We start from the raw sequence: 24,058 nt of genomic DNA, 5'->3' as shown, positions 1-24,058 counted from the left end.
AACTTGCTGAGACTTAACTTTATTCAACTGTATCTTTTGTCCTGCACTTAGATCCTTAATAGCTTTAGTTCCTGTTCATTATTGTAAACTATACAGCAATATAAACTTGCATGGTCAGTAGTTAAAGTAGTGCTTGTGCATCAAAGTCTAATTAAGATAGAAGAGTGCATCTCGTACTATGCTAGCTCTAGAATAAAGTATAACTTCTTGGAACTCAACAAGTAGCTATTGTGTGAGCCACATAGATATTAGAAATGAAGTCCTCCAGAGTTACTGATGTGCTGCATGTACATGGATTATGCTTTGTGAAGCTCACTAAACCCTGCAAGCTTCTTCCCTGTGCATGCTATTGGAATTCCTCCAAATGCTAGTGATTAGTTTCAGATAACTGTTGAAGAGGAAATGCAAGAATGTTTGGGGGCTTGTTGTCCTAAAACTGGACAAAGAGCATTTCATCAATCTGTTTTGAATTTAGTGTGACAATTAAATGTTGACACATATACTCTTCTGCCATATAGTATCCTAGTGACTTCATACAAATACTCAACTCTACTGCTATACAGTATATTTAAGTAGTAACCTCATACTAGAAAGACAAATGTTTGTACTGTAGGAAAGTACAGGCTTTCACATGTTCCTGTGTCCCAACATTTGGGCCAGTTGAAATAATGCAATTAATGTCTTCAGATTTGCTTCCCTCTAGCTTTACAGACAACCATAAGAGCAGCAAAGCTTTAGAGAATCACTAAAAAATGTTTTAAAAATACTTATAACAAGCCTACCTCTTCCTCAAGCTGCTTTCAAAAGACATGTTAGACTAGACAGTAATATTATTGTCACTCTAAATAACAGGGCTTCTGCTATTTAAGGAGTTTACTATCATGATTTTTGATACCTTAGACTTGGCTGTTCTCTGATGAAATGTTTCCCTCTTAAAGTGAAGTGAGAACCTGTTGGGGTGAACTGTTAAGGGACCATTTGAAACAATCAAGGAGTAATAAGGCCCTGCAGAAGTCCTTATTTAGCTACAAAGTTAGGCTCCCATGTGGGAGCACAGGTGTATTTTTCATGCCAAACTTTGAAAAGTTTAATGTACTACTTTCTGCAGGAGCTGGTGCATTGAGAGTAGCTGGCTTGTTAGTGGAAGAACTTTGGTCTAATCCCGAGTAACCTGCTTGCAATGTATCTCTTGGGGGCAGTTTCTTCAGAATGTCTGGAAATGCCATCCTAATAAAAGATACGTACTTACTGGTATGGGCTCTACTGGGAGGAAGTATGTTTTAAACCTTGAGTGATGCAGCTTTGACTTTTAAGTTTGGGCCTTCAACTTAAATATGTGGGTTTCCTTAGATGAAGGTGCCTAATTTTGCACTAAATGCAGGCAACTTGCTGTCTTCTGTACATTTGACTGTAAGAAACTGAAGTGAATTGAGTCTGTGGCTTAAATGGTTGTGGCAACAGTAAGCTGATTTTTTTTAACCAAGTGAAAGCTTGATTCAGGAAATATCAATAACAGCACAGAATTCCTTGGCCCATGGTGTCTGATGCCTCTAGGTTGCTCTGGGAGTATATTGGATAAGGCAACTTGTCTTGCTTCCAATATTAGATTTAATATCTTTTCTCCTTATTAGGTGCCTAAACCTGTACATCAGCCAGCTGCAGAATTTTGCTCTACTTCAACTCTTCCAAAAGATCCAGTATTGAGAAGGGAAAAACTTCAGGATCTGATGACTCAGATACAAGGGACTTACAACTTCATGCAAGTATGTTTTTCTCTGCTCTTGTAGAACAAAGCTCCAATTCCTACTGGTTTAGGGAAAATGGTATTAACAATGCATGTTTGCACTGAATGAATGAATCTAGCTGTAATTAGCTAACAGCAACTTGTCAAATGAGTGTTGCACGTGTATCTAGAGTTTAATTTTTTCTCCCAACTGATCTTTTTTCAAAAGGAGTCCATTCTGGATTTTGATAAAGCTTCACCAAGTGCCATTGGTTCATCCCAACCACCTTCAGTTACTCCAGCAAGTAGTCCTGTAGGTAGGTAATACTATAAGTGTAAATTGTGTGTAAGATTTTGCAAACACTAACAGGGTTCGCTTGGGTTGTAGATCAGTAGGCCTGGTGAAGACAGCTTGTCAAATTATAAAGAATACCAATGATGGAAAAAAAGGCAGTCTGAGCCACTTAACTGCTTATTTGTTGCTGGAGGTGGCTTAAGTTGGTGCATCTGCCTGGAAATTGAATCCTTATATAATCACTGACTGGCATGTGCATCTGAACCCAGCTGCAGAATTGACATGCTTTATCTGTGTAACAAACTTGTCTAGATGTGGTGTATATAGACAAAAGCTGTGAATAAGCTCAGGATAAAGAGCAGTTACCTACCTACCTAGAAAACTGGAACTTTCTACAATGGGCCTTCTTAAACTGTTTGGGTGGCTCTTGGGCTATAAAACGTAATTACCCAGTTATTAAATACTTAATTGCTTTTTTATCTGGAAAGTGGGTATCTCTTTTGTGGTAGAAATATTTTTATCATTAAATACCTGTCCTCTTTTACAAAAAACCTGAAGTTTTCAGTTGGGATAGTTTACTGATGCAAGTCTCAATATTTGCAGTGCATACACTAAAAACAGTATGTGTCTTCATACACCAAATATTTTCAAAAAGTAGAACTGCAGACTGAAAACTATATGTAGTGTTTGAATTTAAAAGTAAATGTTGCTTAGTGCATTCTTTTTTTTTTTACAGCTTCAAAAGAACAGAAACTGCCAGGTCAGAGTGATTTTCTTCAACAGCCCCTTCAAGTAAGTTGCTTAGGAATGCCCTGAAGAGGCAGAGCTGTAGCCAAGGAATGATTTATAGGTTATTCACTAGGATAGACTTAGTACTTTTAATTGTTCTTCTTGTTGTTAGTAGTTTTGTAACAAATTTCCTGTAACTTAGTAGCTTACAAGTCAAAGATCACTCCAAAGCTGACAGAGTTGGATGCTCTTCTGCTTGAAAAGCAGCAACAAATGTTTGAAATTTTTTGAAGTAAAAAGTATGTTGAAGACTTGCTGAGATAGTTTGAATATTTAACCCATAGGTTCAAATCCTAGCTAATAACTGTGTGCAGAGGAACCTGCTGCTTTTTTTCTTAGTGCATGTCTTCATCTTTGAGATCCTGGCTTATGCCAAAGATACAGTGTCTCAAGCTTTGGCAGCCATGGTTAAGCGAACCTTAAATTCACTTACTGTGCTTGTGTGTCTTGCTACTTTGGCTTTTAAATAGGTTTCCTTGCCACTAACGAGAATTCTTAAGAAAGTTAAGCTAACTGTTCAAAGCACTTCAGCTCCTGCCTCATTCTGAGGTTTACTTGGAAATGTTCACAGTGAAACCAAACACTTAAGAGAAAACTGAGATAAGGTTTTGAAATCTCTTTTTGCAAGGCTGCTGCTTCATCCATGACACTGCATGGTTCAAATACTTCCCTAGCATCTGCTGATCAGACTCTTTCTGGCTCTGAAACTGAAGACTTGGTGACACCACAGACACAACAGGTAATATACCCTGTACTTCATTGGCATTCAAAGATCTGTGTGATAGCTAGCCCTAACAGAAAGCTGTGGTGGGGCCTCTCCTGAATAACTATACTTGAACAACATACAGGGACAGAATGCAAGTGACAGCAATAGTATAGCCTACATTCTTGAATACATAAAGGAGGTTGGAAGAGTCTTCCTAATACTGCATGAGTGCAAAGTGGCCAGTCTGCCCCTTGAAATGGGAAGGGTGTGGGATGAAGAATGCAGGCTAGAAAGTGTGGTGCATATTCTTGTGGGAACATATGAGCAGCATAAATATTTGCTTTGGTTACAGTGTAGAATACTCCCTCTAATGACAATATAGAGGATGCATAAATTGGGATGGAGTTGTCATGAAATAGCAAACTTCTATGTAAGCTGAAGACTGAGATGTGTTCTCTCAAGCACTGACTGAAGAAGTACTAGGGAACTGACTTTCTGATGTTCAGCCAAGACATCAAACTTTGCTTTCTTAACTGTGTTTATGTGCAGTTAAATCTTCAACTAGCATTCAAATATTGTTTAGAGCTGAAAATAGTGTTTCAATTTATGCAGATCGTGGTCTTAAAGACTTCTTGCAGAGTATATTGCTGTGTTCAGAAACACAGCTGGCTCTTTCCTGTTGGACTCTCTAATACAGTGTATGTAGCTTATAATGGGGAAATGTTCATGCTTTTTAAATGTGTTTTGCTGATGTACGTGCTATTATCAGTATACTGTGCATGTAGCATTTACTCTATTCCTTAATATACTATATAGTTGAATATAACAGCCTTGACAGGGATATTCTAGTCTTGCTGCCTCTTGAATCAGCAGTTTTGGCCTGGTTCTTGACACCTTCTCTCACTTCTGCAGTGTCATAAGACTTTTTGTGCTGACAAGGATTAAATACCTTTGCTGTTTAATATGCATCCAGAAGACTTGTGCTGTGCTATAATGTAGAACATCTGATTTAGTAGAGTGTTCTGAGTTTTTTGCTAACTTATTGTTTGGAATTAGGGTTGCTTGTGCCCTGCATATCTCTAGTCCCTTAGGCTTGAAGTGTGGTGTCTTTCTTTTCCAGTCCTGCTTTTCATGGAAACCAGTAGATAAGCTTTGTTTGGTCCCAGCACAGCCAGGGAATACACTCCATGGTGACAGTGCACTCTCCTGGTATGCAAGTGCATACCAGTTCTGTCTGATGCACATGGGATGGTATACATTGTGAGAAAGGGACTGGTAGTCTTTAGCCCTAGGGTATGTATCTAAGTATAAGCAATTCTTAAACTTAGCATTACAAGTGTGAGCTAACTATAGAACATGCAAGTTTTGCAAAAGCAAACCAAAGTTTGGCTCTTGTTTGACAGAGCTTACCAGAAGCCTAGCATCAGACATGCTTTTGCATTTAATTCAGTGAGACAGGTGTGTCAGACTTCACTGTGAATAACTGCTTGAAGCAATATACAGTTCTTAATTATCTGACTTTGCAGGGCTAGTTGTACAACCTGTTGTGTAAGAAGGGTAATCTAAGTCTGAATCTCTAGAGCTAATTACTTGAAGCTTTTGGTTAAGATGATTTAGTACATTTACTTTGGACTTAATGTTTGTCATGGTCTTTCAAAATCTACTTGTTTCAACTTATGCACAGAACTTTGTGCTTTCCGCAATACTTCTTGTAATAGCGGGTGCATGTATGCCTTCTTCTAGGCATCAGCATCACTTTCTCAAGAGACTGAGAAATATACTTCCCAGCCACTGTATCAGACAAGTTCACGTATTTCTGAGCCACTGATACCTAAAAAGATTGAAATTGCCCAGGTAAGCTATCACAATACAGGTAAGGTAAATTGGTTGCTGAAATGTGTCTAGAGCCTTACATTCCTTTTTTACTTCTGATGCCTATAAATAGTGGTGTTCTAAATCAACACTTCATTTTGCCATCTGCACAGATGAGACTTAGTGCTGGTTAATACTTTGTCTGGACAACTCAGCATTGTTTCTAATCTGAAACATAATTGATTGGGAGGGGAAAAAATAAAATCCCCTAAACTTTAAGTTCCTTTGGAAAAAGAAGTCCCTTTTAATATCAGCTAAAGAATCATCTTGCAATAAATGGAACAGAAGGCATTCTATGTTTCCTTAGTGGTAGGAAAAAATACCTAATGTCTCTTTATTGTCAAATTATTACAATGAGTGGTATGTATAGTAGCTCATAGGCACATTTCACTTAATCAGCAGAGACTGCAATAGAAGTACTGTTTGCTGAGGATGCACAGCAAGATTTGAAATTGTAAGCAAAAGCTATTTTGTAGCTCTACTATGTCCAAATGTCATCCTGTAGAAACTGCTGACTTCTGTCAGTCTAGGCTTTAGAACAAATTAACTGCTTCTGTTACTGCCTGATAACTATCAAGTGACCTTTCATTACATTTGTTCTTCCCTCAGGCAACTATTCCCCTCCCAAGTGAGCCACAGTCACCATTGCCTACTTCAAGCACCTCCATGTCGCCAGTACCACCAGCGCAAAGCTTTCAGTCTCCTCCAGCAAGCAGCAGTTCTGTCACAATAACAGCAGCTCCCTTTCAGGCTATGCAGACTGTAAGTATGCAACTTGAGGCCACAGAAGAATAATTGACAATTATGCTAATAACTTGGTCCTGATACTGGGGAACTGACTCCTTTTGATATAGTACAGAACTTGATAGGTCATTTGATGTTTTAATGTTAACCTAGATTAGAACTCTGCTTCTCCAATGCCTTCAGAACTTAAACCAGGTCATCTAAGAACAGAGATCCTGGTTTTGCTCTGTATGGTCCCAAAATCTAATACTGGGATATCTTAGTAGCCTCAAGGAACTAAGAGGGAGAAGTCAGACCTGAAATAAACAGATTTATAGCTTTGCCCCAAGGCAAAGTTGGCTGTACTTAAACTGTTTTTATGCATAGGTCTCAAATAATGACGACTGCAGAGGAGAGAGGGAATCCTGAAGTATATAGTTGTTAGGACTAAAAGCTTCCTGAGGCCTGAACCTGTCTTGCTGCTTTTTAAACTGTTTGCTTTAGTTGGGTAAAACTCATTCCACTGGAATCATGGAAAATATGTCCTTGATAAAGACTGGTGTAGCTCATTATCCTATCTTGCTAACAAGTAGTCAAAATAGATGTCTAGGTAATAGTCCACACAGACTGAGCGGTGTTTCTTGCAGATAGATACTATTTTTTCAGGCCATACATCATTACTAATGTTGGAGAACATTAGTGAGCACTGCTACTGTGTGGTAATCTGCAGTGCAAGCCTAGAGGGACTCAGAGAAAGGGTCTCCATTTAGTTGTTAAATGTTCCTTTCCCTGTACTTGGTCTTATTTAGTTCTCTGATACCTTCTTCAGCAGATGCTAAAACCTTAATTTAACTTTCTTGCTCAAAAGCAAGCTTAGGAAGATGTCACTGAGATTCTCCAAAGGCATTCTCCATCTCAACAAATGTACCAGTGCAGTTCCAGAACTTGCTGGACAATCTGCATCTTGTAGTATTGAGACATATGTAGTAGGATTTGGTGGAAGAAGGTAGCTAATAGCCTTTCAAAGCACAGGAATTAATGAGTAAAACAACTATGACATCCTGGTGTGGTCTGCAGTAAATCACTACTGTGACTTTTTCTCCTTGGTTTTCTGTATTTGTAGAAGATGTTCAAGTAGAACCTTCTGCAGAGTTACAGAATTTTGATTTAGATTATAAAGTTAGTGGTGGTAGGGAGGTGATTCTTTCTAAGCTGGATCTATTTAAATTATGCTAAGTGGCTAGGTGGTGATTTTTCATGACAGTGGAGAAATAGTAGCATGCTACGATCAAGGAATTGAGAGTCTGGGGACCCAGTCTGTAAGATAAGCATCTGTCATGATATAATATGGAGTCTTGGTCTGTCATTCTGATGAACCTAGTGTCTGTGTTCAGAGTGCTTTTGATCATAATGGTACTACTGAAAGTTCACTTGAATTAATGCTGTGGTGTTTTCAGAGATGTTAAATGTTCAAGATTTCTCTTGAGATTTTTGGGTCAAATTGGCAAACATCTGTCACTAAATTGCTAGGATGTTAGTTCCTCTTATAGTGGTAGCAGTCTTTAACTTTGCAGTGCAGGGTTTTCTTCTTCCCTACATTGCTTAGATTCCCATTGCTGCCAGGAAAACACAGCCATTGGATTTCAGTAGGTAGCCAGGAGTCAGATGGTTCCTTGCCAAATAGTGGTAGTACAGTGACAGTAATGGAAGCATCTGATTACATGTCCTCAGATGTCTGAACATCCTATTGCTGCCATTGTGCTTATGGAAGCTTAAAGGCAGATCCTACCTGTAGCCCTAGTCCTTTATTAGAATTCCACTTGTAGCCCTCACTGTAGGAAAAGGTAGACCACCTGCTACAAATAACTCCAGGATGTGGGTGTTGACAGCCTGACTGCACAGCATCCTCAAATTTTTTAGAGGATTACTTTGATCACTTCATCTGGTAAAGTAAAAAAAACAAAAACAAACAAACAAAAAAACCCCCAAAAAACCAAACCCAGAATTTGTGTTTTATAATGGTTCAAAATGTATATTCAACACTTCAGTATCATGAGGGGTTTCTGTGCTGGCTCCCTCTTAGAGGCAGTATTTGGTTTCTTGACCCTGGAAGAAGTGTTCATTTCCTATTTTAATTATAGAGGCTTCTGCAAATGACAAGAATTGTCAAGCTGTGAAGCTGTTCCTTGCATCTAGCTGTAGTTTTGCCCTGGTCTGCCTTCAGACAGTTTATAGTCTTAGAAAATGGTTAGATACACCTCTAGACTCACTAGCAGTACTGCTGACAGCTCTTTATGTGAAATTTAGTTCCTTTTACTTGAAATAGACTTCTTTCCTATTTGATCTTGACAGCATCAATTCTGGTAATTTTGGGTTATTGGCTATAAAGCAGTACAGTCACTGACTGAACTCTGGTTGATTAGATTTAACTAACAGTATTATCTGCATGCCACTCTAGTACTGAGGCTATAACGTTAAAATTTGAATTACAAGATTTACTTAGGCTACATGTTTACTGAGGTAACTTAAAACAGGTAGGAAAGTTGAGGTTCAATTTACCAAAGAGGTGAAGGCTGCCTAATATGGTATTTGAATGGATAGTAGTGTTGCATCAGGTTCCAAGACCCAAATTCTTCCCATGTGTAAATATCTCATCTCAGTATAGGCTGTCTCAGCTTCAGGTCAAAAGCTGTAGGACAGGTAGTCAGTGAATTTAACAGTGGATTTCCCATAGAAGGAAAATAGCTTATTGTATGGTATCTGTTCTGTTGATCAAATACGGTAGCTATGGTCAATCAAGCTATGTTTCTTGGGTAGTAGCTACACAAACAGGAGTAAGTTCTGTAAGCTTACTGAGAGGGAAAAGGATGGGTTGAAGTACAGTGCTTTTGATTACCTCTAAGAAACAGTTGGTGTTCTAGAAACTGGTGTAGGTGTATGGATTTAAACCATGGCATAGCAGGGTGGTGGCATTAAGCAGAGACTTAAGTTGGTAGTGTTAAGCACTTGTCTTGAAATATGTTGTAGGTATTTAAAGTGAATGCACCACTGCCTCCACGTAAAGACCAGGAAACTAAAGAGGATTCTTCATATTCGGCAGGATATAACCAGAGTTTCTCTACAGCAAGTACACAGACTCCTCCTCAATGCCAGTTGCAATCTTCTCATGTTGCAGAACAAACCTCTCTTTCACAAGAATCTCTGTCTTCGGGTGAGAACTGTACTTCTATCTCTATTTCAAGTAGTCTTTAAAGATCTTCAGCTTATGGTAGTATTTTAATTCATTACCATGTGCTGTGAGTTCGGTGAAATACATAAACACTGTTATTGTAGCCCTAATGTTAACAGGTGCTAATCAGCCCTAATCTAGTTGATGGTATGGTATGTAAACAATTTCAAAACTGCTAGCAGGATGAAAGGCTGCTTCAAACTAGTTTCTATACTAGTTGCATGGACATGGACAGTGTCACCTGCCTGAATTTCCCAGTAGGTGGGAAACTCAAGTATGCGGTGATACTTGCTGGTCAAACAATTGTTTCCTTGGAATTGAAGCAATGATGAAATACTCTTATTTGGAACCATTAATTTGGTCTCTGGTAGTAAGCACTAGTGCTGGGAGTTGCTGAATGCTAAATAAGAAAGTTGGGATATGTTTTCAGTTTGACCTGAGGAATACTAAATCTCTAAGTGGGGTCTTGAGCTGCCTTATTCAACACAAAATTGACCTGCTTGACATTCAGATTCTGTACCAGGTGAATTTATGTAGCTGACACTAAATATGAAATGAAACTAGGCCCTAAATATGCCTGAAACCGGTTCCAGGATGAAAGGAAGCTGACAACTAGGGATCTGGATTTATAAGACTATCTAATCAAGTGACTCAAGGTCATTTAAAACTACTGTTTTTCTGCCAGAGGAATCTTCCTAGGAATTACACTATAAATAAACTGATACTCTGTGGAGTCAGTGAGACATATGAAGATTAAAATCTCCAAACAACAACATAAGTATAGCTGTCAGGCAAGCATGTTTAGCCTGAATGCTCCTCATCACTGAGACTACAGGTGATCGGTCTTCTATACAGTTTTCTGATGGAACATCATGATTTTTTGATTAATTTTGTGCAGTGGCCCTGCACAGACTTCAGAAAGGGGTTTAGACTGTCACTCTGGATCAGTTTTAAGCTTTTTGTATGGATACAAAGCATGGTCCTGTGGAAGCATATTCATGGTTGCAAGGTCTGTATTTAAAGCTAACCATTCAGCCCCCCTGTGAGTGAAAAGCATTCTTGAATACCTGTTGCTTGGGGTTGAACTGCCTAATAAAATGTAGTAGGAATGTCTGTTGAAGAGACTGAACCCAAAGATCTAGCTTTCCACAGTTGTCTTATTGCTATCTAGATAAGACTGAGTTTGTCTCATTTTGAAGGTTGTCAACACTGAGGTGACTTAGTTTATCAGATAGACCACTGAGGTCTAGCTAGTAGAACAGTGTTGGTTCTAAGTGAAAATTCTTAGTTGGGTGTTACTTGATTTTTATTCTGGCTTGGTTATTTTCATGATGCTGCTAGCAAGCTTGTTCTGACCTATGCAACTGAATCTTGTTGAATGCATTAGAGGCTTACACTGACAGCCTGGGCTGTCTACAGTGTACTTTAACAAGCATTACACTCTACAGAACAAAGGGGAGGATCTCCGCTTGAAGTAATGAAGGGGCAGAAGAACAGGATATTTGGAGCAGCTTAATCAGCCTCCGAACTTCCTAATGCTGCCCTTGCTTCTAGGTGTGGTAACTTATTACACTTATAAAAGCTTTGAATTCATCTGTGCCTTCTGTTTTAAGCAGTGAATTATCAACCTGATGGAGCTGTTCCTGTTAGCAATGGTAGCCTTGCCTTTTATCCAGCACAGACTAATGTTATTCCCAGACCCCCTCAGCCTTACCTTAACAGTCGTGGGTCTGTCAGAGGATCTGCTAGAGGTGGAAGGTCACTGGCTAATTCATATCGTTCCCCTGGCGGATACAAAGGTATGTCTGTATTTACTACCGCCTTAAAAAAACAAGTCTAATGTAGTAACACTAGAACATGACTTAACACAACATGGTATTAAACTTAGGTTCTATATGTGAAACTTCTTAAAACAGGACTTTAAGAGCAACGTGCAGAGAATGGGGGTCCTCTGTAGAATTTAAACAAGTTCATTCTGACTTTTATTTGTAGTCCTTGTACTTTGGGTATCAGGTGAACTGACAGAGCAATTTTGTAGCCTTTTGAATTGTGAAAGTAGAAACTTACACAAATAGGTTATTAAATTATTTAATTGTATAGACTCTTCTGCTTGCTATTTCATTTACCATTCTGAACTTTTTACCCCCTTTATTTCTCTTGGCGTCTGTCTTGCTAATGTTCTGGGCAGGTATTTTCTCTTCAGATGCCACTTGCAGTATTTGCCCAAAACAAGATACTCTTTGCTTAGCACTGCTGGCTTTAGTATTACCAGCAGAGATGGGGATGGACTTCCTGGTAGGAGAGCCCTTCTGGATTAACAAACTGAAGAGTTCTAAAAGGGGGATTGTTTGGTCTCTGCAGATCAGTTGCTATCCTGCTGCTAGCTGAAGAACTATAGAAAGTTTCAGCTGACTTTAAGCAGATACCAACTTAAGGTTGTTGGAAACTGTGGTCTATTCCATTCTGAAGTGGAAGGGCACTTAGTCTGTGATAGTTGTTTCAGTTATTGGGCTGAGATGGCTCAATGCCTTGTAGGAACATGTACCAGACAGTGAATTATATAGTTCTAACTTAACAGCAGTTAAGGGTTTGGTAGTGTCTGGTACTAAATTGCTTGCAGCTCCTCTTTGGTAGTTAATCTAATAGCTAAAGAGGCTAAATATTATAGTAATATCTAAATGTGTAACAGTAATAGCTAAGCATTTGTAATAGCAAAAGACAGTATTTATTAATTCTATGTTAAATCCTGTCTCTGGAACCAGCAAGTTTTTCAGCTGTTCTGTGAAGTCCCATTAGTATCAAACAGGCAATTGTTAAGGTCTGATGTTAATAGTTTTAAACATGTAGTTTTGATACATCCATAGTGAGTAGTTCTGAGTAGCTAATGAAATGCATTCTTTATAGGAGTAGTGAGACTCTGCTCCAAATTCTGAGTTAAAGAATAGATGTGGAATTGTGTAACTTAATACATGTGATAAGTGCCAAAAGGGAGCTCTACTTGTATTCTGGACTTGTACTGTAAACCAAACAATGAATGATATTGAATAATGAACTTTATTTGAACAGGTTTTGATGCTTACAGAGGCTCACCTTCAATAACTAATGGCAACTATGGCCAGCTGCAGTTCCCTGGTAGAGATTATGCTGGAATGCCATATTCTCAGAGGGTAAGTATTGACTTTTATTTCCAGTAGTCTTTTGAGCACTGTACAGGAGCCAAGTCTACTACTGTAGCTTTTCATTATCTTAACAGGTGAACTATTTCTTACAAGCTAGAGGCTAGTTTTGTTTCCTAGAGAGAACTTTTTTGGAACAGTAGACAGCAGGTTGAAATAGGAAGTCAGTTCAGACAGATAACATCTCTGTATGACAGGTTGATTTTAGTCTGCAGGGAATCTCTGAAATGCAAACAGATGGCAAATAAGGTGTGGTATAATGAGTCTATTTTACTATGGATTTTAAAGTTGGTACTCAATGCCTCTCTAGTATAAAATAATTAACTCCTAAATGGACTGACTGAGGATGTGGTTAGCAAAAAAAAAATAAACCAAAACCCAGTGTGTAAGAAAGCAAAGGTTCCTGCTGGGATGAGGGTCTTCAGCTTTGAAATGAAATACATTCTTCTGTACAGACTTGTGGACTTGTAACAGAACTGAGATTTAAGGTATTGCTCAATGTACTGAATGGAGTGTATAGTTCAGAAGCTAACTTGCTAGAACTAGCATTGAAATAGCTCTTTAATTTCATACAAGCTATTGTAAATTTTCCTTAAATAAGGCTGTTTATCTATATCCTAATTCTGAACTTCATTGTCTATTCTAGAGCTTGAATTGTGCAATGAAAAAATACTATTTGTTAGCCCCACTTGTTTTCAGATTTTCTTATAGCCATCTTCCTAATACTTCTGTTCTCTTTTTAGGATGTTAATTACCAGCAGTGCTATAAACGAGGTGGGATAACTAGTGGTCCTCGAGCAAATTCAAGAGGTAAGGCTAACATCAGGTTCCCAGTGGCACATATATGGGCTTGGCTGTAGCAGATGAAGTGGAGTGTTATTGTGAATAGTGAGAAAAACAGTGTACTATCACTGATTAAACAGATCAAGCCTGGTATAAATTAACCCAGCTAGATGGAAGCTTAAGTACTGTTCTTAGACAGCATTGTGTAGCAGCAGATTTAATTTCACTGTTCTCAATTTGATGTCTTAACATGTCAAAGTTCTGACCCAATGGTACCTTACTGAACTTTCTTCACAAATAAACTGACTAGGAAAACACACACAGTGTGGTTCCAATGTTGCATTTGGCTTCTCCCCTTAATTGCGTGGTCTCCCCCAATTCTGGGTAAGCTATCAGATTCCAGAAACTTTGTATGATAAACTATTTCTCATAGAAAGAGTTGTTTGGGAATACAGCTTTACTCTGTACTTCCATGCTGGAGTACAAAACCTAAAGAAATACATAAGACTAGCTGTTGGAATCTAAGCATGAATAGCATGTATTTTGAAAAGTTGTGAACAAGATGATTTAATCCTACTGTATGTGCTGGAAAAAGCTGGACTTACAGTGCTATAGGTGAAAAGTGAGATGATTAGTAACTGTAGATGGCTACTTTGAAGAATAAAGTGAAATAATGGCACATCATGGGAACTTTTAGGATAAAGCAGGCCCTCTCTGTCTGAGGGAGGACTCAGAATATACTTCAGAATAGACTTAAAAGAAATGTGAGATTGTGGCGAGTTAACAGTTGAGATGTAATCATTAGCATTAAGACATCATAGCAACTTTACTTAGTTTATTGAATATCTCAGGGTGTTCCTTTCCAGTGGAAATAACAATGGTTTGCAACTTGAGTGCAACTGCTTTAAATTTCTTGGATCTATTAATGTTTTCTAGACCCTTTTAACTTGGATACTTGATAAAAGCTTCATTTTGGGGAGTGGGGTGCAGAACATTTAAAAGCAATTCTAGTTCTTCAGGTTTAAAATATTCTAGCCTCATAAGTTGATATGACCTACTAAGGATGCAACTCTAGAAGAACAGTATTGAGGTAACTTGAAGTGCAAATTCAGATCTTGAAGGTGACTAAATGACTACTTGGCTTTTGGTAATTTTGTCAATTTTTTCAGAAATTAGATTTTTATCTCCACTTGGAAGTTAGCATATGCTTTTTTACGCTGTTACATGTATGTGGCAAATACTAAAGCTAAAACTATTACAAGCTACTACTCTCCTACTTAAAAGTATGAAAAGTAATTGTTCATAGTTAAATTATGGCCCACCTTGCTGAATGCAAGTGTGATGAATGTAAGCCAGCTTTAAAATTCTGTTCTCACTGGGGTCTTTTGACAACTTGCTGTAGCTGAAAGACAAATCTTTTTGCAAAGCCCATACACTTGCTGCTTAAGATTATGCCTGCAGGCATAATCTTATCCTTCTGTTATACTTACTTATCATTGCTAATGATCTTTAACAGCAGGGTGGAGTGATTCCTCTCAGGTGAGCAGTCCAGAACGAGACAATGAAACCTTTAACAGCGGAGACTCTGGGCAGGGAGACTCCCGCAGCATCACCCCTGTTGATATGCCAGTGACGAGCCAAGCTGCTACCATACTACCAGTGCATGTCTACCCCCTCCCACAGCAGATGAGAGTTGCCTTCTCTGCCGCTAGAACATCTAACTTGGCCCCTGGAACTCTAGACCAGCCAATTGTGTTTGATCTGTTGCTGAACAACCTTGGAGAAACTTTTGATATCCAGCTTGGTAGGTTCAACTGTCCAGTGAATGGTACATATGTCTTCATCTTCCACATGCTGAAACTAGCTGTAAATGTTCCCCTGTATGTGAATCTCATGAAGAATGAAGAGGTCCTAGTGTCAGCCTATGCAAATGATGGGGCTCCTGATCATGAAACAGCTAGTAATCATGCAGTCCTGCAGCTGTTCCAGGGAGATCAGATCTGGTTGCGTCTGCATCGGGGAGCCATCTATGGAAGTAGCTGGAAATACTCCACCTTTTCGGGATACCTCCTTTATCAGGACTAAAATCCAGTGCGATGTTTACAAAAGATCTGCTCCAAACACCTTGGTGGAGGGGGGTGGGACTAGCTTTGCACTTACTACTGACTTTATAGAGATATATGGTTCCATTATTGGGGGAAATGATGGTCCTGTTGTGCAAGGTGAAATCATGGAGTTGGGGTACTGAATCAGCACTAATTTGGCACTTTATCAGTTGTGATGTAGCCTTGCTAGTAAAGCTGTGAATGTATATTGTTTGCACTTACCCTAAACTGTATTAATGTCCAGCTTACTACACTATTGATTGCCTCAAGTATGGGCTATTCACAATGCCTTGTTGTGCCTCAATAAAACAAGTTAATATGCATTTTAGTATTAATCTTGCCAGTGGTCTTTATTTTTAAAATATATCAAATAGCTTATTCCTGATGCAGGGTGTACATGCATATTATTACATAGAACTGATCTTAAGTTTCAATAATTCAGGATAAGCTGTATAGTTTAAATGGGATTACTTGTTTATTTAGTTCTTGCTTGATGCCATTCTCAAGAGTGTTCCCTTGATCAAAATGAATTCAAGATCTAGTTACATACCTGCTTCCTTTTTAACCAAAAGGTCTAGAAATTGGAAGTGAAATGCTACATACTTTGTTAGGACTACTTATTTTAAATGCATATCCTGTCAAAGTCTAGCTTTGTCACATCACCTGTCCTTCAGTAGTGATGTAGTTGAAATTCTTAAATCTCAAAACAGTCACTGAAGGGCTGGCTCACACTGTTACTCAGCTGCAATATATTTTAAAGTTAAAATTGCTTCACAAGGGTCACATGTGTATGGCTTCCCTCCCCCATGAGACTTGATTCAGATTGTACTGCAAGTTATCTCCTCCTTTCAGACAACTGCTGAGGAACTTGGTATTTGTAGTTGAAGCCTGCTGCTTGCATTTTAAATCAAACCTTGAATACAAATGCTAGGAAGCATTTATGAAATTCCTTTCTTACAGCTAATAGGCTGTGTGACCGGTCTTCAGAAATCTCTTGTGGCCTGAGAACTGAAAAGCCATGATGTATGTCTTTGTCTAAGCTGCAGCATGTCAAATACTATAAAGCATTTCAATGTTTAAAATAAAATTATGAACTAGTAAGAAGACTGTAGGTCACTGGCTCTTTATACTTTTAAAAACTTCAATAGTTCATTTTAGCAGTAGGAAGTATTTTATCTGAGTGTACTAAGGTAGCTACCGCAAAAGCCTGACTGGTATATCTAAGGGTGGACTAGAACTATGCGAAGTAAAAGCAGTTCAGCTATCTGCTTATTAAAATAAAAGTAAAAATCTAAATGGAATAAATTTCAGACCTGATATAAAGCTGCTGTTTCTTGGTAACTGGTAAACAATTCTCCCCTGCTACCATGCAGATGCCAAAACAAGTTGTCTGATGTGACTTCATAATGGTTTTATTCCAAACTTAGATTTCTTTATACAGATTTTTACAGGGTGATCAAACTTCAAGTCTTGGTTTAATTCCTTTGGCAAGTTCTGAGATGAGAAATTTAGGTGGGACAAAGCTTTCGAGAACCTAGTTTACCACTACAGAAAAAAATGCCAAGCCTTAACTATTGAATAATAAGCCTGTATTTTTAAACATGCTAATTCTGACTTTAGCCAGTAAAGAGGCTTATTTCTAGAACACTCTCAACAGGTAAGTGGCAGGAGTTTAACTAGCACTCTTTTCTTAGACTGTTAACTCTCCTCATATATCAATATGGGAATATGGTAGATAGGCTTAAGTGCTAAGATGATTTTCAGCTTGCAATAGCTTTGCAGCTGTGGACAAACAGCAGACTTCATTGCTCTTCTAACAGACCTGCAACTCTAGTTTTTTTTTTTTTTCACATGTAGAGCACTGACCCAGTCACCCCTCTCCCAGGCTGTCTATTTAGGGACTCATAAGTAAGTGTGCCCTATTGTGCATGTAGCAGAGTATCCCCCTTGCACTTCAGACTGCCTTAGTGCATGCTACTTCATTTAGCATGTAGCTTATCCTACTTAGTTTTATTATATGTACTTGTCTGATGGATTTTATATGTTTTAAGAACAAGTTATCAGTACTAAGAATTGCTAATAAGCTCAGCCTTTGGCAACCTCAGATATGATTACTGTGAATACATGAAGCACATGTTGCTTTCTAATGCTCTAGTTCAGTCAAGTCTGGATAACTGCTTGGTGTCCTATGTTACTGCTTGTTTGAGACTAACCTTATTTCTTACTGGCAGATCTAGCAAAGCTTTTATGTATCCCTAGCTTGCATATATTCAAGATATCTGAGGTAAACATCTCGATTCCAGAGCTGGTTGTCCATCAGTATAAGATGGATTTTTAAATTCCTAACTAAAGGAGTACACACTGTCACAGCCAGAATTGTACAGATATCATGAAGCATGAAATCTAATTGCTATATGGTTCCCGGATAGTAAACTTGGTGATAAATTATATAATGGATGGCTTTAAAAAACTTCATATTTTTATAGGCTTTATCAGCCTGAATGGGGATAATCTTTGTAGTACCAGCTACTTTAAAATAAAATGTCTGAGGTTTCCCTGATACTTTTTATTAAAAAAAAGTACAACTTGGCCAATTTTCTTCCCATAGAATAACTGAAAATATGATCAATTTTATCCTATAGGTTTCTTGCGTAGTACCTTCTTACCTAGAACTATTGGTTTTCACTGTTTCTAGTCAGAGCTGTGAACAAATCTCTAGCTTGCCTCTGTTACAAAAAGGAATACAAGTACATTTAAACAGGTACTGTCATGAAGTTTCAGACTAGATGTGACTCAAAAGGCTAGTATTGAACTTAAATGCTAAGCCTGTGTTTAAAAAAAATATTGCAAAAGACCAAGCAAAGCACCTTTTTTCCAGACCAATAGCTGGCCAAAATTCACTGCTAGAAAATTGCTATTCTAATCTTCAAAATACCTAAAAACATGACTTCATATGATTTCCCACAATGAGAAACACTAGGATATTGGTACCTTGTACCTCATTCTTTATGCTTCTAGATTAATACTTGTTTTTGAAAGCTTCTCTAAAGCACTTCAGAGTATTTCAGTGCATTATTTACTGACAGTTTTAGTCTACCTCAATATGTCCAGACTAAAAGACCTAGATCCATATTCTACTTCTGGGCAAAGCATTTAACAGGTGAGTTTCACAACTTGAAAGTATTTGAGGTAACACTGGTATAGACTTCATGTAAATAGTGTCTGCTGATACTTTTTTTTTTCCCCAGTAGCTGTTAAATGAAGTTGCTTGAGTTGTTGCACTAGGTAACATAACTATGTAAGGATGACAGTCAGATCTAATTAAAACATATAAAGGGTTATCATAGTTCTGCTAACTTCCTATTGCTGTCTTTGCTATGGAAATTGAATACCACCTAAATTCTTTCCAGTTTAGTTATCTTATGCAGCCTGCTGAAGATAAACTATAAGGGTAAGGAACTAACACTAGGTTTTAATTTGGAGTGAGTGAATTTCCATGTTTCCTTCTCTGAGTTCAGTGAAATACTGGAACTACCTTGAAATGGGAGGGTGTACTGGTTTTGGCTGGGATAGAGAATTTTCATCAGAGTAGCTGGTATGGTGCTGTGTTTTGGATTTATGACCAAAACAGTGTTGGTAATACAGTGATGCTTTAGTTATTACTGAGCAGTGCTTACGCAGTCTTGAGGCATTCTCTGTTTCTCATGCTGCCCTGCCAGCGAGGAGGCTGGGGGGCACAAGGAGCTGGGAGAGGACACAGCTGGGACAGCTGACCCTGACTGACCCAAGGGATATCCCAGACCACATGAAGTGCTCAACAATACAAGCTGACATCCCAGGTAACCATTACGCGTGGTGGAGCCCTGCTTTCCTGGAAACAGCTAAACACCTGCCTGCTGATGGGAAGTAGCGAATGAATTCTTTATTTTGCTTTGCTTGCATGCACAGCTTTTGCTTTACTTATCAAACTGTCTTTATCTCAACCCACGAGTTTTACCTTTTTCCTTCTGATTCTCTCTCCCATCCCACTGGGTGGGGGAGAAGTGAGTAAGCGGCTATGTGGTGCTGAGCTGTCTACTCATGGGGTTCAACCATGACAAAGGTTTCTTAAAATTTTCAATATACTAACGGGCTTGTGACATTTGTGTTTTTGCCAGGCTATAGAAGTGAGAGGAGACCATGAATGATCTACCAGAATTGTCATGGCTGACTTCCTGCAGCTAAGGAAACCTCCATCCTGCAGGCTACAGTGGTGGCACAGACAACATCACTGTTTTGTTATACTGGTTCAGTTTACATACTTTTTCCTCCCTGACTGCTGTAAGTTATCTACAGCTGCTCCGACAAAACAGTCAGCGGTGGGAGATGGTTTCAGAATTTTAATTGATCAAAGTCTTGTATCTGGAGGCCTGGCATACATTTATCTGCTGCAGATCATCCTCACTAGCTCTTTATCAAATCTGTACATGTCTTTTGAGAAAATTATGTTTGAGAGGCTTGTGGAGGATATGAAAAATCTGTTTTGTCTTCTAATTGTACTGTACCATAACGAGATAAAAATAAGTTAACTCTAGTTACGCACTTGTTCACAAGTCTCTGATCAACTTAATTTTGTGTCTTGCTCCCAACTATAAACAATTCTATTAAGAATGAAAAAGCTTATAGTTTTTTATCTGCTGACTGAACATTTCCAGGTGCTGTTGTACTTGGAAAAAAAATATTGTGATGTACTAATTTGGCTGCAGAGTACTAATTCATACAGCTTTTGGACTGTCTGGGTCTTAGATGAGTAAGGGCTGTGGCTGATATGAAATGAAGGCTTTATGCCAAGTACTGACCCAGTCACTTTGTCCTTAGTTTACTACAATGAAGTAAACCCTATATTGAAAACAGTGGATTACTTTTAGCTTGTAGCACATCACACAAAGGATCATTGCCTTCTTTCTCATAATTTCTATGAGCATCTCATTAACTACAACTTAAAACCAGCTGCTATCCTAAAGGAACTTTGTTGGCATGATAATGAAGCAGATGTTCTATGCCAGCAGAAAGTATGTTACACATAGCATTCAGCTAAAACACTACCTGCATTTCAAAACAACCAAGTCAAAGGACTAATTCTAAGTAACCTGCAATATGTAAGGCTTTTCTGTTTTTTCTCCACCTCCCAAAGTTCTTGAACTTAATCAAGTTATCTTGATAGCAACTCTGTCAGGAACTTGGTCTGATTTTTGTTGAGGACAAACTTATTGCTTTAAAAATCCTTGGTTTCAGCAACTGAGTTTCAAAATATGATTGCTGGTTCTAAATACTTCATAAAACTGTTGTTATAGTGCACCTGAAGAGTTTTGGAGTTAAAAAAAATATTAATCTTTGCTTTCTCTTATCTCCCCTTCTCCCTTCTATCCTCATCCTTTTTTTTTCTGTACCTGCATGCTGGTGCAACTTGGGATTTCATGTACTTGTTTTTAGTTTCTTTGTATATCACTTGTTCCTTTCACACTGGGTCTTCTCTCACCAGCAGTGTTAGATAGCTGACAAGAAAATCTCAGAATTTTACCTCAGATTCTTTATTTTGCAGAGTAGCAAAACGTTAAAAAAACCCAACATGTTCTAATTCAGTTCCAGATCCATTATTTTGAAATAGATGAAGCCCAAAATATTAACAGAATTTTTGCTCTAACAAAAAGGCATGCAAGTTCTTGCTTATAAGTAGTTACTTTGATCCTGAAGTTTTTTGAGGTTACGTAAAAGTATTTAAATTAATGACTAAACTTATTTTTAGAATAACATAGCCACTGGTATCTATAGAGGTTCATGTTTTACAGAAGGAAGTATCAGGCATATATCAAACCCAGCACACAGGTAGATTAAAATGCTAGCAACAATAGTTCCACAACTAAATCACTGCTGACATATTACAAAGGAAACAAGCATTGTTGAACTGGATGTTACTTGATTTAGAGACTTGATGGCATTGCCTCGTTGATGGCTGTGTGCACAAAAAGTGCGTCTTAAAAGCAAAATCTTAGGTGTAAAATCTTTTCCACTTTTTTTGTAGTGAATGTTGTGTGTTAAAAGTGACATTTTAAATACAAATGGTACCTGCAATAAAATTATGAAAAGCATTTTAGGAAGATGTTAAAATAGCCTTTAAGCATATTTTGTTCTTTATTGATATGTTTCACATCACCAGCTCCACAAGACTAAAGTTCTTCCATGAATAAATTTCCTAACTTTTAAGTTCACCTACCACAGATGAACACACAGCAATGCAATAAAACAGAACTGCTTTTAAACTGTCCATAACATACTAATTTGGGAGAAGGAAGTAGAGACATAACATTACAAATCCTTTTAATTTGGTTTTAGTATGATACATGATCCAAGATCTTTAAAATGGGCTTTTTACCGGACTGCTCTTATTTACTATCTTAACCAAAATGGGAAAATGACAAAGAATTACCATAGTTAACAAAATATACCTTTTACACTCACAGTGGGTTTTTTTTTGTATTTTATCATTACTGAACATACTCTCGCCTGCTTCTAAGAAGTGAGAAGGTCAATGAAAGTACCTGTAATTTCTTGCTAGATGCGGTAGAGCTGCATTACTGGAGAACAGAAAATACAGTTCTTGAGTGATAACGATCAGGTGTTCTACACCAAAAAGTGATGAAAACCACAAGAGAGAGCACAATCTCCAAATGCTAGGTAGGTGTAATTCATTTTTACAGCTGGATTATTTTTTAATTATAGGCAAACTTATTAAGGGACATTTTTTTGGTATGAAATCATTACAGCATTAGCTGCTTTAACGTTTTCCTTGTAAACAATTTAGGAACTGAAGTTATTTAGTGGCAGTAAAGATGTTGTGGCAAGCACTACTATATAGTCCCCTTGATTAGAGAACGGTATCCCTACCATAAATGGCACTCTGGTGCATTCAGCATTGTTAAGAAGAGTATTCTTCAGTATAGATCAGGTAACATATAAGTTGAGGGAAGTACTGGTGTTTTCTTAACCGAGGAGCAGTAGTGAGAAATGACGTTTTGTACTGTAATTACAATGAACAAATGACATATTGTCCAATTGTATTCTTAATGCATCTATATAATGGGATGATCTTGTAACTGCCCTTGTGTTTGACACTTCCAAAACACAGCAGTCTTTCTGCTCTTTCGACCAGTTAATAACACATCTCTGGTTTGTAAATGTCATGTAAAACATCACCTGTAGAAGTAACTGAAAGATTTGGCTCACTAGGATCATTTTAATAATGATTTTTTTCTGGCATGCTGTCGGTCTGTGAACTGCACCTTTGACAGTCATCTTACACCTGCACAGATGTTTAAATCTTCCTTTGGTTTGCCTGCATGTTCCAGGATTTACGGGGACAAACAGGAGGACACAGGTGGAGAATCACAATGGAGCAGCAACCGCTTGCAGTTAGAAGTGGTGTTTGTATATCCCTGACAACTTGAGTGGTAAGCACCTTCCAGCCACTTGCACACACAAACACCATTAAGGTAAGCAAACCATTTTCAGGGTCTACTAATCTACGTAATGATGAAGACAAGTATCACAAAGAAACATGCTCAGAAGCATAGTAGGAATTATGGTGTGTGTCCTAACTGCACATTTTAGGAAGCTCCTTGCGGCAACTTTCTGTCTTCCTGCACTTTGCGAGTCTTTCTTGTCCAGATGCACATACCTTAGGTACCTGGATAACCGTGTGAATAATGTCGGTTCTCCACCACGCAACTGACCTTACCACCATTCGGTCTCGCTGTTCTCACTTTAATTCTCGCGCAAACAACTCGCATGGTAGCAAATACAGAACAATCGAGGCCGCTGCGCAAGCTGGAAAACTATTGGGAAAAGGAGTAAACTATTAAGAAAGAAAACTAGGAGGGTTTTTAAGCGCGGTGAAAGTATGCGCTGGCAAAGACGGCGGGCGCGGAGGGTCTGGAAGCATCCCGTGGGTCGGGCGACCAGATGTCTGCGGGAGCGGTGCGCCCTAGCCAGCGCTGTCGCTCAGTGCAAGGTGGAAGAGGCCAGCACGCAGCGATGGACGGAGGGACCTCGACACAACAGGGCCGGGCCCCAGCCTCCCTTGGCCTAGCTCTAGCCGTCCCCTCGCCGCCGCGGCTGCCCGGGCCTGCTCCCCGCCGGCGTCCTGTGCCGCAGGGCCCGGCCTCCCCTCCGTCGCCACGACAGCGACGGCTCGCTACCAGCCGAGTACTCTTGCCGCTGTCTGCAGGGATGGGACGCGGGGCAGGCGGCCCTGGATGCGGAGGTTGCGGAGGAGGAGCAGCCGCACACGCTCCGTCAGGACAGCGGCCTCAGGGAGAGGGGCCCGGCGGCCTACCGCACCTGGCGTTCCGTTCCGTACGGCGACATGGCCGCCACCTCCAGGCAGCCACGGCCTCGGAAACCGCTCCCTAACCCCGCCCGCTGCGAGCCATCCCCGCCGACTGTTATCCGTACAACAAGATGGCGGCCACCTCTCGCCGATCTCTGCGCCGAGCCAGAAGGCGGCGCTGCGGCCGTAAAGCGGCGCCCGTTTCCCGATACCCCGCTGTCGCAAACCGGTGAATGGCTCTGGAGAGGGACCGGGGGGGGTGGGGGACACGAGCCTGGGATTGTGGCACGGG

At 39.2% G+C, this 24,058-nt stretch overlaps 2 protein-coding genes across 2 annotated transcripts in view; both read left to right on the top strand.

Moving 5' to 3' along the window:
* The window catches only part of CAPRIN2 (caprin family member 2), a 34,494-nt gene extending 18,764 nt beyond the window's left edge, over positions 1-15,730 (top strand). Inside the window, exons 9-17 of the mRNA XM_010566222.1 lie at positions 1,953-2,040; positions 2,755-2,810; positions 3,436-3,546; positions 5,995-6,147; positions 9,136-9,319; positions 10,951-11,136; positions 12,404-12,504; positions 13,257-13,323; positions 14,813-15,730. Of these exons, the coding sequence (XP_010564524.1) occupies positions 1,953-2,040; positions 2,755-2,810; positions 3,436-3,546; positions 5,995-6,147; positions 9,136-9,319; positions 10,951-11,136; positions 12,404-12,504; positions 13,257-13,323; positions 14,813-15,381 (1,515 nt within the window). The 3' untranslated portion in view covers positions 15,382-15,730. The remainder of the gene's footprint in view (positions 1-1,952; positions 2,041-2,754; positions 2,811-3,435; positions 3,547-5,994; positions 6,148-9,135; positions 9,320-10,950; positions 11,137-12,403; positions 12,505-13,256; positions 13,324-14,812) is intronic.
* An 8,189-nt stretch (positions 15,731-23,919) lies between these two features.
* Positions 23,920-24,058, top strand: part of IPO8 (importin 8) — a 46,581-nt gene continuing 46,442 nt past the window's right edge. The window contains exon 1 of the mRNA XM_010566220.1: positions 23,920-23,995. The gene's annotated coding sequence lies outside the window, so the exon portion shown is untranslated. The remainder of the gene's footprint in view (positions 23,996-24,058) is intronic.

This window comes from Haliaeetus leucocephalus, unplaced genomic scaffold (assembly GCF_000737465.1).
Source record: "Haliaeetus leucocephalus isolate CR32 unplaced genomic scaffold, Haliaeetus_leucocephalus-4.0 Scaffold206, whole genome shotgun sequence".
NCBI lineage: Eukaryota > Metazoa > Chordata > Aves > Accipitriformes > Accipitridae > Haliaeetus > Haliaeetus leucocephalus.
This window is presented reverse-complemented; position numbering and strand designations above follow the sequence as displayed.